The sequence below is a fragment of the Muscardinus avellanarius genome, assembly GCF_963383645.1.
Source record: "Muscardinus avellanarius genome assembly, chromosome: 2".
In the NCBI taxonomy this organism is placed as follows: domain Eukaryota; kingdom Metazoa; phylum Chordata; class Mammalia; order Rodentia; family Gliridae; genus Muscardinus; species Muscardinus avellanarius.
The window spans coordinates 41042068-41059353 of NC_137787.1; the positions used below are offsets into that span (position 1 = coordinate 41042068).

The 17286-nt window shown below is 39.8% G+C and overlaps 3 protein-coding genes across 3 annotated transcripts in view; 2 read left to right on the forward strand and 1 right to left on the reverse strand.

Annotated features, from left to right (window-relative positions):
- ANKRD44 (ankyrin repeat domain 44) overlaps positions 1-17286 on the forward strand; it is a gene marked incomplete at both ends in the record, with an annotated part of 322519 nt that overhangs the window by 40011 nt on the left and 265222 nt on the right. The gene's annotated exons all lie outside the window — the stretch shown is intronic.
- LOC308279848 (large ribosomal subunit protein eL31-like) lies at positions 4009-4398 on the forward strand (the record flags this gene model as incomplete). Its single annotated transcript, XM_080720042.1, has 1 exon — positions 4009-4398. The coding sequence occupies exon 1, from the start codon at positions 4018-4020 to the stop codon at positions 4396-4398; it is 381 nt and encodes a 126-aa protein (XP_080576168.1). The 5' UTR covers positions 4009-4017.
- On the reverse strand, positions 7879-8540 carry LOC308259302 (large ribosomal subunit protein uL22). The gene has a single exon (XM_080690225.1). The coding sequence runs from the start codon at positions 8524-8526 to the stop codon at positions 7972-7974; it is 555 nt and encodes a 184-aa protein (XP_080546351.1). The 5' UTR covers positions 8527-8540; the 3' UTR covers positions 7879-7971.

The following is a 17286-nucleotide window of genomic DNA, read 5'->3' on the forward strand; positions in this document are numbered from 1 at the left end:
CTCTCTGATTTTGCAGCTACCTAGAAGTTTCAAGATAAAAACACAAGAGAACTCTCATAATGACTATTATCCTTTAGTGAAAGAATAATTCCTTTTTGTAGAGTATAGTTGATCATGAAAACAATCACTGATGTAAGTGTAAATATTCCTTAGAGGATTTATGAGTATAGTGATCCTAATATATCTTTTGGGATAAAGATTAAGCAGTGGAAACATTCCTGTTTATATTTTTATAACTAAGATTGACATCTGCTTCAGTTGTTGAATTTGTGAGGTTGGGGAAACCAGTTGGAATTTGGGTCCGCCCAAGTGTAAGTCTAGACGAACCAGTCATTCAGTCTGCATGCAGTTTGCAGAAATGAAATTAAGCCAACTTTGTTTTGAAATATGTGAATCACAACAGCACCAAGTCCCAGAAAGATTAATGGGCAAAGAATGGGAACAGATTTTCACAGAAAATACTTGCAAGCATGCCTATGGAACAGTGCGACCCTGCAAACTGAGGAAGTTAAAGTAAGCAAACATACCAGTAGATGGCTATTAAGTTAAAACAAATAGAGATGAAGCAGAGCTGGGGTGACCTCAGAAAATGGGCATATTCTTACATTTCTGGCAGCAGTGTTAATGAGCTCAGTTCTTTTGGAAAAGCACATTGGCTGTGGATACAAATAGTGAGACCTTTTGACCTACTAATCCTACTCCTTGGAATTTATTCTCAAGAAAAGCCTCTAAAGGAGAAAAAGAGTTGTGAGAACAAAGATATTCATTGTATTTTTATTACTGATGGTGAAAAGTTTGGAAGAATTTAGATGCCCAACAGTGGGTAAATAAGATATGGAATATTTTAGAGCGTCTCAAAATGATACTCAGGAACATTGTAGAAACAAGAAAAAGGTTCAAAAGAAAGCAGAGTAAAATTTATATATTATAATAAAACATAGGGCTTGAGATGTCGCTCAGTGGTAGAGAATGTACTTAGAATGCATAAAGCACTGGGTTCAGTTTCCAGAACTAAACACACACATGCATACACACGCACGCACACCACCACCACTACCACAACCATTGCCAAGAAATAAGCATCTTTATTATGGTAGTAGCAATATATGTGGATTTAAAAACACTAGCAGTGAATTAACGGGATTTATTTAAAGGGATCATTATAAAGTTTGTTATACCTGGAATAATTTCCTTCCTTCTTAACATAATATAGTAAATATGGGTATAAGATATTTTTCATTAGAAATGTGAAGGGGTTTACAACTTTTCTCTTTTTACAGCTTATCCGTCAAGATGAATTTTCTAGTCACATTTGTCGTCTTTTTGCTTTTAAATTTTTGCAGCTACCCAGATCAAATCTTTGCTGCCTTTTGGGTTAGACTGTCTGGGTTTAAGTACTATTTTTATTTATTGCTACTAAGTCTAGATCTTGGAAAATTTCTAAGGATATTCTGTGCCTCAGTTATCTCATCTTGAAAATGGAGAAAATGTACTTGGAAGGTTTGAAAGGAGGATTGCAGGTTTGAGGATAGCTTCAGCAACTTAGTGAGACTCTGTTTAAAAAAAAATACAATAGGGCTGGGGTGTGGCTTGGAGGTGGAAAGCCCCTGGGTACAGTTCCCAGTACCACCAAAACAAACAAACAAACAAACAAAAAAAAAAAAAACCCCCTGCTATAAGTACTCAACAGTAGAAGCTGCCAATCTTTACTTATATTCGGGAGGTACTCTTGATTGTCCACTCCACTTTTTTCCTTGCTAACAGAACCCCAGATTTGTTCAGTTATCCAGTTGCATGTGCCTAGCCCCAGGGAACAGATGAAGGCTTCTTAGCTAATTATGAAAATCCTGTTCTCATTTGCAGTAAATTGGCTTGAGGTGGGCACACAATTCTGTTCTGGTCTATGAAACTTAGTGGAAAGTCAACTATGATCTTCTAGGAAAGATATTTCTCCCTTATAAAAGAGAAAAGTACAGGGCAGTTATGCCCCCTTACCTCTCCCTGGCCCAATTTTCCTGCTCTGGACATTCTTGTGTGGCGATGTGTATTGCTACAGCCCTCTTTCAGTCATGAGGGGATGGTTGCTAACCAAAGCTAGCAAAGCTGAAAGAGGCCAGAGCCCGAACCTGTCATGCATCACTGAGCCACTGACTTACCTACTCACTCAGCTGCTGAGCCCAGGACCATGCACATTGGAGATTTTGTTAAGAGATAAGTATATGGCCAAATTGCATAAGCAAATATTAGTTGTATGTTCTGTTACTGCACTGAAAAACACCCTACCTGAATTAAGTTTAATCAACATGGTCTAATAATTATCATTGTCTACTACATTGTCTAATGTAGTATTTACAAATTATGCCACCAGAAAAAATTTTGCTCATGAATAAATTTATATTTCTAGAATATATCAACACTCACCTATTAGTCTGTCACCTTAGCTGTAAGAGTCCTATATAATTAATAATTTTAACATTTAACCTTAATGAATAACTGTCACATGTATGCATAATATTTATATCTACATTTAAAGTTTTCTTTGGCTATGCTAGGGAATGAATATAGGGCCTCCCACATACTAGGAAAGCACTCTACACTGAGCTACACCCCAGCTCTATCCTACTTATTTTGAACTTAGGAACATCTTTGAGAACTACTTGGATAATAAAAGTGAAATGTGGATGGCTTGTATGCTTTAATTATCAACATGAAAAATATTCTCAAAATAAATACTGTAATGTTGTGAGACATTTTGGTGAGAGTGAATGTAAACCTGTAACTCTATAATTGATGATCCAGCTGCAGCTGTGATAGGATTATGGCTTAAATATTTTGAATATCTGTTTAAAAATAAACTTCAGTGCAGCTGATGAAGAGATTATGTGTTTTAATGGATGTGTTTGCTGAAATTATATATCTAAAGAGGAAGTTATATTTTTTTCTTTGCTCTGTCATAAAACTTTTGTATCCCTGTGTGTGCTGTTTGAATAAAAGAATGCTAGTGGCCACCAGAGTCTCCCACATGTAGAGAAAAACCTGGAAGATCTTTCTCTTCCATAATGTGAATCTTGCCTCTTCTCATGAAGGTTGAGTGACTAGATGAAAATTACTTGTCCACTACATTTTCTAGCAGGCTTGTGCTTGAATGAAATTAAAACTGATGCCCCTTGATTAGCATGGACATTCATTTAATCAGGTCGTTTTCTGTAGAGAGCATGCTGTGCATGATGCCGTGCCCAGTAGCAAGGAAAATGCAAAGAAGAAGTGAGGGAAATAAGGTGGGAACGACACGGAGATGCCAGGTTGTTGGCCTGGAGACCCGATTTCTACTCTGTTGATATTAGAACAAGGGTTTTCTGAGCACTGGCTTGGAGTTAGGTCACCTGGGCCTATTTCTGGCTTTGCTGTTCCTAGCGGTGTAATCCTGGATAAGTTACTAAATCACTTGTATTTCAGTTTCAGTTTCCTTATCTGTAAAGTGGGGTCCTTGGCATCACAGGGGCGTCAGAGAATAAGCCCCCATTGCAGGGATTATAGAGTAATTTGAGAATCCAGGAGCCATGCCTGGCAGGGCATAGTTGTTCATGGTCTCCATGAATAGCTAGCCTCTCGTCTTTCACTCTACCCTTTTCTTCTTCAAAGGCTGGCCCTCATCGTCTTACTCACGTTCCTGACGTCATGTTTGGGGTTGGGGATAGAATGGAGCATTAGGAATACAGCTTTAGGGGAAAATCCAAAATACACTTTCTGTCCTGTTTCCCTTTTCTAGTCTTGAATCAGGTAAAAGAGGTTAGATGGTATCTGAGAGCTATTCTAGGAAACATATTTTATTACTCTTGCCTTCTTAGTTTTTAAGAATGTTTTTGGGAGAATTACACAACCAGGAATGATGATGCTGAGACAGGAGGATTGCAGGTTCCAAGCCAGCCTCAGCAACTTAGTGAGGTCCTTAACAACTTAGTGAGACCCTGTTTCAAAATAAAAACAAGAATAGCTTTCCAACTTGGGCCTGGCAGAATGGCTCCCGCAAAAAAGGGTGGCGAGAAGAAGAAGGGCCGTTCAGCCATCAACGAGGTGGTGACGCGGGAGTACACCATCAATATTTACAAGCGCATCCACGGAGTGGGTTTTAAGAAGCATGCCCCTCGGGCACTCAAGGAGATTCGGAAATTTGCCATGAAGGAGATGGGGACTCCAGATGTGCGCATTGATACCAGGCTCAACAAAGCCGTCTGGGCCAAAGGAATCAGGAACGTTCCATATCGGATTCGTGTGCGATTTTCCAGAAGGCGGAATGAGGATGAAGACTCACTCAACAAACTTCACACCTTGGTCACCGACGTTCCCGTTACCACCTTCAAAAATCTGCAGTCAACGTGGATGAGAACTAACCACTGAAAGCCAAATACAAGTTATAAAAGCTAAAAAAAAAACCAAAACAAACAAACAAAAAAACAAACAAGAATAATTGGGCGTGGTGGCGCATGCTTGTAATTCCCGGGCTTGGGAGGCTGAGACGGGAGGATTGCGCAGGTTCGAAGCCAGCCTCTGCTGGCTTAAGAAACCCTATTTCCAAATAAAAAATATAAAATAGGGTTGGGAGTGTAACCCGGAGATAGAAGACCCCTGGGGTCTATCCCCAGTCCCACCAAAATAAATAAATAAATAAATAAATAAATAAAAGAATAAAATAGGGATTGGGATGTAGCTCAGAGGTAGAATTCCCCTGGGTTCAGTCTCCAATCTCTCTCTCTCTCTCTCTCTCTCTCTCTCTCTCTCTCTCTCTCTCTCTCTCTCACACACACACACACACACACACACACACACACGGTATAACTTTGATTTGACTTGACCAGCCTATATTAATTCTCTCTGAATGTGAAGACATTCAGTGTCTTCAGGAGTCACATCAGCTGCCGACCGCCCCTGCCACGCTGCTGTGATGGGCAGGCACATTTGCCACCATGAGGAAAAGGATCCCTCGCACAGGTTTGCTCTTAAGTCTCGCCTTCCCCTTTACCTGAGAAAAAGGTAGCAAATGGCCCTTTCACTTTGTAAGGTCGACGAGCAGCCTAGAATCTACCTTCTTTCTGAGTCACACTTTTCATACATTTTTTCTGAAAATGCGTTGCGTGTATACAACTTCAAGATTGGCTTCTCTCAGTCAGTGGCTGAATATGAGCTTTCACTATGAATAGAGGATGATAGGTCAGCCAAGAATCAGGAGAGAGAGAGAGAGAGAGAGAGAGAGAGAGAGAGAGAGAGAAAGAAAGAAAGCGAGGAAGAAGAAGAGAGGGGGAGGAGGAGAAGGAGGGAGGGAGAATGAACATGGACATGAATAAGAATGAATGAATTACTGCCTGAAATGTAGAATTGGCTTTTCTTAAGAAATTGTCAAGCTGGATGTGGTGGCGCACGCTTGTCATCCCCGCGCTTGGGAGGCTGAGACAGGAGGACTGCACAGGTTCGAAGCCAGCCTCAGCTACTGAGTGAGGCTCTCAGCAACTTAGTGAGACCCTGTTTCCAATTAAAGTATAAAATAGGTCTGGGAGGAAAGCCAGGAGGTAGAAAAGCCCCTGGGTTCCACCCCTGTACTAAAAAAAAAAAAAAAAAAAAAAAAGAAAGAAAGAAAGAAAGAAAGAAAGAAAGAGAAAGAAAGAAATTGTCCAACCAAAGGCTAGCATGAGTTGTATTTGTTGGGGTGGGAGTGAACAGTGAAATGCCTTTGTAAATGTCATTCTTTCCAGCTTCCATTTTCCTGTCTCACTGGCAATGGTTTTAACTGACATGAATTTTCACGCTTGAGGCATATGCAGTATTCTATTCCAACATACTCTTATTGACAATGAATAGAAATGATGATTAATAAATATTAGGAGCATTATACGGGAGTGCTCCTTCAGAAAGACAGGGAGGTAACAATCACTGCCAGGTGCTCAGATTCCAACCCGTCTAGAGGCTGATGAGACATTCTTCTTACTGGTGCGGTTAACAAGAGGGTGGGAAGCATCTTTCTTTTAACGCCATTGTATTTCACGAGGTACAGATTTATTTCAATATTCCCATTACACTATGGGGAGTTGCGTAAGAGAGTCTTGTCCAAGCATTTTAAAATTACTCTCTGTGTTGCTGCTGACATGAACTATTATGAAAATTGAAACTTTAATAGCAGCGGCTGCCTCTGTCATTTGTAGCCATCAAAGTTGCTTTGAATTTCTATGTGCTTTGGAGGTGCAGCTCCCATTTGTGGAAAATATTTGGTTGTGTTGATATTTTTATCTTGGGATATGATGGCGACGATAGTTTGCTAACTTTTATTTATGCCATCTTGTACTTTTGTTCATTAGTGACAAATAATTCCATGTTTATTAGTAATGCTATTTGATTTCTTTTTTTTTGTGGTACTGGGGATTGAACTCAGAGGCATTCTACCTTCAAGCTACACCCTCAGGCCAACTTTATTTCTTATTTGGAAACAGGATCTCCCTGGGTTGATGAGAGCCTCACTACTTGCTGAGACTGTCCTCAAACCTGGGATCCTCCTGTCTCAGCCTCCCAAGTACTGGGATTATAGGTGTACACCATCATGCCTGGCTTGCTATTTGATTTCTTAACTGCATTGTTTGGGATAACAAACATGATTGTCTTTCATATGTTCTTGCTATGGTCTCAATGTGTTCGTATCCCTGAAATCACGTTTCAACAATGCGATAGTGTTAGAAGGTAAGGTTTTTGGAAGGCGATTACTATCTTACAGAAGCTGAGGGAGGCTGCTTGCCACCTCTGCCATGTGAGGACACAGCAAGAAAGGGCCCTCACCAGGCACCAAGTCTGCTGGTGCTTTGATCTTACACTTCTCAGCCTCCAGAACGGTGAGCAATCAATTTCTGTTGTTTTTAAATGACCAGATCTAAGGCATTGTGTTATAGCTGCTCAGACTACAGCAGTCCTCTTTGGCGAGATCCTTACCTTTCACGTATGTTTTAGTATGCTAGCATTAGGATGAATGCATTAATCCTGATTCAGTTAACACTTAGAAAATTTAGCGTTTAGGTCCCAGTTCCTTTTACTTATAAAGTTTTTGTTTTGTTTTGGTTTTGATCTGAAAGCTCCATTTCTATGGCACTGGATTCCTGGTTTCTTAGGTTACATAAGAGCTTTTCTTTCAGTGTGTGTGGTACTGGAGATTGAACCCAGGGGAATTCTACTTCTGAGCCACATGCCCAGCCCTTTCTTTAAACTTTTTTAAAAATTTGAAATGGGTCTTGCTAGGTTAGTGAGAGTCTTGCTAAGTTGCTAAGGCTGGCCTCAAACCTGCTGTCCTCCTGTCTCAGCCTCCCAAGTACTGGGATAACAGGTGTGTACCATCATTCTGGCATTAAGAGCTTTTTACAAGCCTTCCTTCCTGCTTTTGCTTATAGTGACTTTTAAAGACTATTTCAGCAGTGTAAACTAGAAGTATAATACATATTTGGTAAACACGTGTGTACAATAAGTACTAAAATATAATGACTTTGTTTTGTTTTGCTTTGGTTGATTTGAGGAAACTTATCCCCCTAAATAAAGATCTTTTCTAGGTTTGATTACAGGCCCCATCATTAGTATACTTGCTCAGGGAGATTGCAGGCAGTCTGGACACTTTCTAGAACTCAGTTTCTGTAGAGCAGGGCAATATAATTTTCACAAGCAGAAAAGTTTTCTACTCATTTACTCGGTCACAGAATGTGGGCCTTGTGCGCTCAGTTCTGGAAGTAAGGAAGATGGTGGCACTTGTGGCCCTAGAGTATGGTTGTAATTAGCCATGTGGACTGATGAGTCTGACACTGGGCTTTCTGCTGACAGGGTTTGCCTGACCATTTTGCTGTGGAGATGCTATGCTGAGGTTTTCTGGCTTCATCTTGGGCACCGAGGCTCAGGCCCCTTGCCTCTCTTTTTTTTTTTACTTTTATTTGCATTTATTTTATGCTGAATTTATTCCCGTGCCATTAGTTTTTGTTTCTTCAGTTTCTTCTGCGATATCTTTTTCTTCTGTGCAACCTCCTCTTCTGGTTTAGGAACAATTTGCTCCTTCTCAGTGAGGATCATCTCAATGTGGCAGGGGGAGCTCATGTACGGGTTAATTCTACCATGAGCTCTGTATGTTCGGCGACGCATCTTAGGGGCTTTGTTCACCTGGATGTGTTCGATGACCAGAGAATCAACATCTAAGCCCTTAAGTTCAGCATTGCTTTCTGCATTTTTAAGCATGTGCAGCAGAAATTCTGCACTCTTTTTGGGCCACCGACCTTGTGTCCAACCCCACTGTTTGGCCTGGGCACACCTACCAACTCCACCGTTGTAACGCCGGAATGGCACACACTGCTTCTTCAAAGTGACATCTTTAAGATACTTGGTGGCTTTTCGGATATGCATACCCTTGATGGCCTGGGCAGTTTCACGGGTGTTCTTAAAATGAACACGTAGATTTGAACCTCTTGATTTGCATGATTTTGTGGGGTTTTCTGGGTCAAGAGAGTAGCGAACCATTTTCACAGATCACCTCAGGCCGCTTACAGGAAGAGCCCCTTGCCTCTCTTGACAGGAGAATCCAGGCCTAGGCCAGAGCGATGTGGCCATTGTTGACCTTCCTCCCAGCTGAGAGGCAGTGGCTACTCCAGCACCGCCTGAGAAGGGTCCACAGGGAGGGCAGCCTTGTGGGTTAGAAGAAGAGACCTTTTGCTCATGGTGGTCCCGGGGAGGTGACCTCGCCAGCTGATTCTAGATGCTGTGGTTGTAATTGGGGACAGAAATATAACAAGAAAGTGGTTTGCAGACTTGCTGAAGATGAACTTTGATACCTGGCTTCTCCTGTCTCTTTTGAGAAACCCGGTGTAACTGGCAATGGAAAAGGCCTTAGGTCAAGCCCACTGGAAAGATTTTTGGCTGCAAGTAGTATTTGATTTTACTTTTCTGTATTGTACAAGTTATTAGGATTATCAGACTGAAATTAAGTAAGGCAAAGAGATGCCATCATGTCAAAATATTTGCTATATTGATTTGTTATGACTTTAGTTTTTTATATTAAGTACTTTGCCATTTAATAAATAGTATTAAATTTATTTACATTTATATTAGCTACTGAAATAACTTGTCATGAAGAAGGATCTGTTTTCATGGACCATTCTAAAATAATCAGCACATGTCTTGGCACATAATGGACAATTCCATCGATTGATGAAAGAATAAACGATAGTGTCTAAATAAGGGGTTATTGGTAAAGTTTTATTCACAATGCAGTCTAGCAAGTTTTTATATATAGGATACTAAAAAAAGACAAATCAAGAAGTTAAATCTAAAAGGAAATTAAAAAAATGATTAGGAAAGAGAAGCACAATAGCATATATATATATATATATATATATATATATATATATATATTTTTTTTTTTTTTTTTTTCTAGTACTGGTGATTGATCCCAAGGGTGCTTTGCCACTAAGCTATATCCCTATCCATTTTTATTTTCTCTCATTTAAAAAATTTTGAGCATGGCTTTCTAAGTTTCTGAGACTGACCTTGAGCTTGTGACCCCCCCTCCCTCAGCCTCTTTAGTAGCTGGGATTATAGGTGTACCCCCATGCCCAACTATATTTTTAAGATTAATGTTGTAACAGTGTTTTTTTATTATGTTGCATGTTTTTAGCTTACTTACTAGCAACAAGAAAAATTATTAAAGAACTTCCTTTTCTCTTTCAGGCCACCAAGTCATTGAAATAAATTCTTCACTTTAATTACTCATATTAATATTGGAACCTGGCACAACGGAGGCATGTAATAAATATTAAAGAATGATAAGCATCTCTATAAGAAAGAAAAAAATCTTACCTCCAGATACTTTGATCTTTAAAAATATTAAAATAGCATAGGTTGAAATGTGTTTTTTTCTTTTATAATACATAAATTTTTTCAGATAACAAAAGCAATACAATTTTTTTTGTGGCACTGGGGATGGAACCCAGGGGCATTCTGCCTCTGGGCTACACTCCCAGGCCTATTTTATATTTTATTTGGAAACAGTCTCACTAAGTTGCTGAGAGTTTCACTAAGTAGCTGAGGCTATCCTCCTGTCTCACCTCCCAACTACTGGAATTACAAGTAAGTGCCACCACGCCTGGCAAGCAAGACAAATTTATTAAGAGAATTTGGAAATAGGGATAGTTAAAATTACCCATGAACCTCAGCACCTAGACATAGTTGCTGTTTAATTTCAATATATACATATTTCCAGCACAGCATTTTTTAAATGAATATTATACAGAACACTTGCCATTTAAGATACTGTGGTGAATAAGAGTTCAAGTAGCAAATCTCTTTACCGCATACCTTTGGAGCTCTGTAAGGCGTACTGGCAATATGAAAGACTCGGAGAAGGTCTATAAGAAAGAAACCCTTTTCTTTGTTTGATCAGTGTTTCCCAAGGTTATTAGGCTATTGCTAAGCCGTGTGTGTGTGTGTGTGTGTGTGTGTGTGTGTGTGTGTGTGTCTTATTAGCACTCACTCACTTTGATATATATATATATTTTTTGTGTGTGTGTTACTGGGGATTGAATCCAGGGACATTCTGCCTTCAAGGTATACCCCAAGCCCTTTTTTATTTTTTGTTTTTTAAAAAAATTAAAAAAAATGTATTTATATCTGGAACATATTGAAAGTGGTATACATTTAGACTGTGCTTGGTGCCCTCTCCCCTCCCCGCCGTTTCCCTTTCCCCCCTCCCAACAATGAGTGTCCAGGTTAACCATGCTATATTTAAACTTTTATACATATTCAGATGCAGCTCCTCTACTAATCAACCTCAGCCTTCTTCCTCTCCTATCCTTCCCTTCTAGCTTTGCTGAGGTTTCCCCTCCATTATCTGGAGTCCCTCTGGTATCCCCACTGCTCCCTAGTTTGGGCATCTTAGAGAAAACCTATGTCCCTTCTCTTTCTGTGCTTGGATGATCTCATTTAACATAATGTTCTCCAGGTCTTCCCATCTTCTTGTGAATGGCATGATTTTCTTCTTCTTTATAGCTGAGTAGAATTCCATTGTGTGTATTTCCAGTAATTTTGCAATCCATTCCTCTGTTGATGGAGACCTAGGTTGGTTCCATATTTTGGCTATTATGAATTGTGCTACTATGAACATAGGTATGCATATTTGTTTTTGTTTTGAAATAAGGTCTCACTAGGTTGGCTGAGCATTTCACTAAATTGCTGAGGCTGACCACCACCCTGTGATCCTACTGTCTCAACTTCGAAAGTACTGGGATTATAGTAGTGCACTACTACACCCAGATCAATTTGACAAATTTAATTGTTTTCCTTTCCTTTTTTTTTTTTTTTGTAATGGGGATTGAATCAGGGCATTTTACCTCTAAGATATACCCTCCCACTCCTTATTTTTTAATTTTGAAAGAATGTCTTGCCAAGTTTCTGAGTGTCTTACTGAGCTGAGGCTGGCTTCAAACCTGCAATCCTTCTGTCTCAGCCTCCCAAGTACTGGGATTAAAGGTGTGTGCCACCACACATGGTTTTCCTTTTCTTTTTTTTTATTACTCCTCTTCCATGAATTTTTCTAGGACTCTTCTGTGGTTGTAGAAAATTTCCCTTTAATTTTCAGGCCTGATCTCTTGGTATGTTTCAGAAAGATGACCAAGATCCAGAAAAAGAAAATTTACTCTGGAAAGAAGGAATAAACTACCAATGCATGATCCCTGTGGGATGCATAAGATTTTGCGTTACCTCCAGTCCAAAAATCAAATGTATTCAATGTCAGTGAGAATCTTCTGAGTTTTTGCCAGCCATGGGTCATACATGGCGGGAGCTGGTGGAGAGGCCTGGGTCACAGGCTGGCTGCCTGTGGACACTCCTGACCACACAGGCGGGAGAATACTTATTTTGAAGAGAGGGTGCAGAGCAGCATTGGGAAGAAGTAGCCATGGTCTTGTGAGGATTGCTTATTATGTAATATACCAGACCCTTGGAGCTGGCTTTCTGAGATTACTTTTATCCACAGTGAAATATTACCATGTTCTGTTGTGGTTAAGCAAAACAAAAAAACCCAACCAACCAAACAAAAACCAAAAACAGCAAATAAACAAAATAACAAAAACAAAAAACCCTAAGGCTTGCTTCAAGCATTAACACCCTCAAGACTCACTGGGAGCAAATGAGGAAGCGGCTCCAGGAATGCTGTAGAGGTTTCCTTTAGACTTCTAGTAGGCGTCACCAGTGTCGCTAGGTGGCTGTTTTTGGAACAGTTTTAATGATTCCCACCTTTCTTCTTATCTAGCTCTTCTTAATTTCTGAAATGCTGGGAAACTGATAGCAGAAGCCTAAATAACTCCCTCTTTTTTTTTTTTTTTTTTAAAGAAGATAGGGATTTGAAAAAAAAAAAAAAAGAAGATATGGATTTGGTTTGACCTGTTTCCTGTATACTTTCTAAGTTTTCTTCTACAACCAACAATGCAACTGTTGGTATTTTAGGAAATAAAGAAGTCATGTGACCTCAAACTCATAAGTTATAAGAAATATAGGAATCATGTGACTTCAAACTCATTTGTTACAAGAAGTGTGCTTGAGTGATTTGCAGAAACACAAACACCCTTGATGTGGCTGAACACTCTCCCCAAAGCCCTGTGAGAAGGACCAGGCGGCCGCATTTGCTGTCCCCACCTGCTCACAGCTTCGTCTCTTTTTGTTGTTGTTGTTGTTCTTGTTTTTGTAGACCTGGGGGCATTCTACCTCTGAGCTACATCCACTGCCCTATATTTTATTCTTTATTTTGAAACTGGGTCTCACTGAGTTGCAAAGGGCCTCACTAAGTAGCTGAGGCCGTCCTCGAACCATGATCCTCCGGTCTCGGCCTGCCAAATGCTGGGATTACAAGCGTGCACCTCCACACCTGGCTTCAGCTCCATCTCTTTTAGTGGCTCTGAAATCCACTGAGACATTGAAACTCCCAAAGACTGATCACTAAAGGGAGGGAGGCGCATAATGGAGCCGACAGGTTTATAAAACGTGAAACATCCAGTCTGCTTCTGAGGCAGTATAAATGTTACAAAAATTTGCCAAGACAAAAACTAAAACTAAGAACACATTTGCAGAACTCATTGGACAATACATTGAGCAATTTGTGGCCGAAACTGCTAACTGTCCCCCAATATAGTTTTTCTTTCTTTAGAAGCAATCTAAAATTCCCCAAGATTAAAGACTACTTTCTCTAGCTTCCATTGACACGAGTCATGGTTATGTGACTACACTCTGGCTGTAGGATCTATGTGTGAGATTTTTCAGAAGGGGGGGGGGAGAGCATTACCCTTCTTTAACCCTTTTCTTCTTGGTGCTTGGAATTGGATGGGATGGCTGGACTTGAGCAGTCATTGTGGATCATGAGAAGTATATACTAAGGAGAATAGAACAGCAGGACAGGGAAAACCTGAGTCTTTATCATGAAGAATGACATACCAACCACGGGTGACTTCCTGTAGACCTGGTTTACAATGAGGAAGAAATATGCATGTATCACATTTAAGCTGTTAGTTTTTTTTTTATAACACGTGATGAACCTAATCCTCCTTATCATGGTTTTATATTCTTAGGACTAAATTAATTCTTTGTCAGGATTATCATCCTAGCACAAAACCAGCTTCACTGAGAAGAATCAGTTTACTAGTGCTGATACTGTGTGGAAGCCAGCTTGCTAGACAGTTTTCAGAAGGGATTTTCTTCTCTCTCCCACTGTGTCCTTATTTGGGCTGACCATTTATTATGGCAGTGTGTTAGGACATGATACTGTTTGTGTATTCATTCAGCAAATATACTGAGTGTCTGCTACATGCCAGGCATTGTGAGTACAGCATGAACACAACAGGCATAGTCTCCGGTCTGCTAGGGCTTACAGTCTGGTGTAGAAAATGGATATTAATCAAGAACCAGACAGTTTTATAATGATTCTACAAGATGGCAAGTAAGTGCACAGGAAGCTACTGGAACACATCTAACAGGGGATTCTCATTTAGACTCTGGCCTGGAGGCCACTCAGGGAAGTCTGTCCTGGACAAGGGCCTTTTGAATTAAGATCTGAAAGTGGGTTTGCCTTAGTTGGGTGAGAAAGGGAGCATTGGGCACTCTAGACAGAGGGGATCATTTGTGCAGAACCTCTGATGGATGCCACCTTTATCCATAGTAAGTAAAGGATAGCAATAGAAACAAACCAACCTTGGTTGCAAGGATGTCACTTTTGTAATGAATTAAGCACTATGATTATGAAATTATTTAATTATGAGATTATTTCAGAGAAGCTGATCATTTAGTTCCAAGTATTATAAAAATAGATACAAGAATCAAACTTTCTGTGTCTTTGTGAATTAAAACCCATGTTTGGTAGTGATTCTCTTTGGTGGTGATGTGTACACGGGGCATGAGCTGCCATGTACACCTCTGTGCTGGTGGACGGGGACCTGAGTGGAGCTGGCATTTCAGATACCATGCGAACCAAAGCGTCAAGTGAGAACATTAATGGTATGGAATATTTATAAAGAATGCATGTTCCTTTAGCGGAGCTGGGCAGAGTAGCTAGAATGCAAATGAACAAGTGAGTTCCACTTTTGATAAATTATATTACTGCTGAAATCATACCTTTGAAGTTAATGAGTGCCAAACAAACTAAAAACATCAGAAGCAGAGAATATTTGTTTTCCAAAAGTGTTTTATGTATAAATGGTGAGTTTTTAGAAAAGATGATTTAATAATTGATTCCTTTTTTGTTTTGAACAAATATAGTATTTGTGCCTTTTTAAAAAAGTATAGTAACCAGTACTGAAATATTCAAGGGTGCTGTACAAAGGACTATTCTTAGGGAAAGTAATCATACAGTCAGCTATTATGCGGGACCCACAATTGATGGCAAGCAACTTAAAGGAGAAATGAATGTACGCTGCCTCTCATCAGCTCCGTTTTATAGCGCGGCCATCTCTGCCTGCTGCCCGCGCATCAAAGAACACTTTGTTTCTTCAATTTGCTCCACTTCTATCGAGAGAAAAATGGTAATGTCAAGTTGCTCCCTATTTTGCTTCTAATATTTTTGAGTGTAGATATGCCTTTGGTGCTTCTATAAGAGTAAGTTAAAAGCAGAGTAGTATGGAGCTCTTCTTCACTGTGTACTCTGTCAATACCGAGGACTGTTCATGTAGAGATGCTCTTTTCCTCAGTAGCTACTATAAAGTTTCTTTCTTTCTTTCTTTCTTTCTTTCTTTCTTTCTTTCTTTCTTTCTTTCTTTCTTTCTTTCTCTTTCTTTCTTCCTTCCTTTCTTTCTTTCTTTCTTTCTTTCTTTCTTTCTTTCTTTCTTTCTTTCTTTCTTTCTTTCTTTCTTTCGGTGGTACTGGGGTTCCTGGAAACCCTTCTACCTCTGGGCTACACTCCCAGACCTATTTTATATTTTTATTTGGAAACAGGGTCTCTTAAGCCGGCGCGGCTGGCTTTGAACCCGCGCGATCCTCTTGTCTCCGCCTCCCAAGCACGGGGATTACAAGTGTGCGCCACCATGCCGGGCCTACTGTAAAATTTCTATAACTTATTATAGCTCTTTTTTCTCTCTTATCCATCATCCTTCCCTACTTTCTTTTTTCTATTCTTTTTTTTCCCAGTAGCTTGTTGTAGGGAAATATTAGTGATTTTGCGTTTAGATAGAGTTTATCTTTGTGGAAACTTATTTAAAAGCTCCACAGTAGGAATATACAATATAGTCAGCTAGACATAAAGTTTGAAGAAATCACTAGTTTCTATAGACCACACCAAGCCTCATCTTATAGAAATAAGTTAAAATAAGAAATTTTAGCTGGGCATGGTGGCACATGTTTGTAATTCTAATACTTGGGAGGCTGAAACAAGAGGATTGCAGATTTGTGGCCAGCCTCAGCAACTTGGGAGGATCTCCACAACTTAGTGAGACCCTGTTTTACAATAAAATATAAAATAGGAGCTGGGCGTGGTGGTGCATGCTTGTAATCCCAGCATTTGGGAGGCTTAAACAGGCAGATCGTGGTTCAAGGAGAGCCTCAGCTACTTAGTGGGGCCCTTTGCAAATCATTAAGACCCTGTTAAAAATAAAGAATAAAAAATAGGGCTGAGGGTATAGCTCAGAGGTAGAATTCCCCTGGTTTTAATCCTTAGTACTGAAAAAAAAAAAAAAAAAAAAAAGGGCTGGAGATGTAGCTCAGAGGTGGAATACCCCTGAGTTCAATCCTCAGTATTACAAAAGAAAAAAAAAACTATTTTTATTATATAAATACACACACACACACACACACACACACACACACGCACACACACACACTTCTCTTTTTTTATTGGTCTACAGTAATATACTGTGTATCTGTTTTCCTGTCATTTCTCTTTTTATGAGTCCAGCCTCTACTGTTTACAAGTTGGGGTTCAGGATACCTTTGAGCCGCAGCCTCAGTCTGTGAAGGCTGCTCAGATACAATAGATACTCAAAAGACAGAATGTGTCTGTCTTCTTGATCTGGTCTTAACTTGGAAGCCTGTACACAGTAGATGCTTAGTGATGGTTTTCAATAGAATTTTGTACATAGTTTTCAGGAGATGAAAGTATCTTAGACTTGAAATCTGATCCATTAAAAAAGATTTTTCAGAGGAGTCTTTGCAGAAGAGGTTGGGGTTGAGGATTCTGGGCATATTGGGGGCCAGTGCTGAGCCTTTGTTTGGTATCCATTAGGTTTTGACCTCTTGAAGCATCATTTCCTCTGATCTCACTCTCACCAAATGTGCAGTCATACTTAGCTACATTTGTCCAGGTGTTTCTTATAGTCACCTGGTTTATGGTTATGTAGCAAATAGCACTCATCATTTAGTTCTGAGGACCCTAATCTCAATGACCCATTTGATGCTACTTCCCTTAACTTACTGCTCCTGAAAGTTCCTTTTAGAACCCTTTCTGCTGGTACCATTCATGTTGGTACCTAATCACAAACTACTTTGAACTGAGTTAACTGTTGTAATCAGACAGAGCTCACCTCCCTGATTATTTATAGTATCTAGAAGGTTGAGGTTGGATTTTGCACTACTCCTGAGTCCCTCTCAGAACATAGTAGTCAGTCAGTCAACAAATACCTGAATTTGGAAATCCAAAGCAAAGATAGTTTTGCCCTTACAGGAGATTCTAGCAATATCACTCTATTTAGCTTTTTTGTAGAATTCATGACCTAGCCTAAATAGGTAGACATTTCCTTTAGCATGATAAGATTT

Excerpts from the sequence above, each read along its gene's own strand:
- LOC308259302 (XM_080690225.1), bottom strand. The coding sequence starts at position 8,526 with ATGGTTCGCTACTCTCTTGACCCAGAAAACCCCACAAAATCATGCAAA.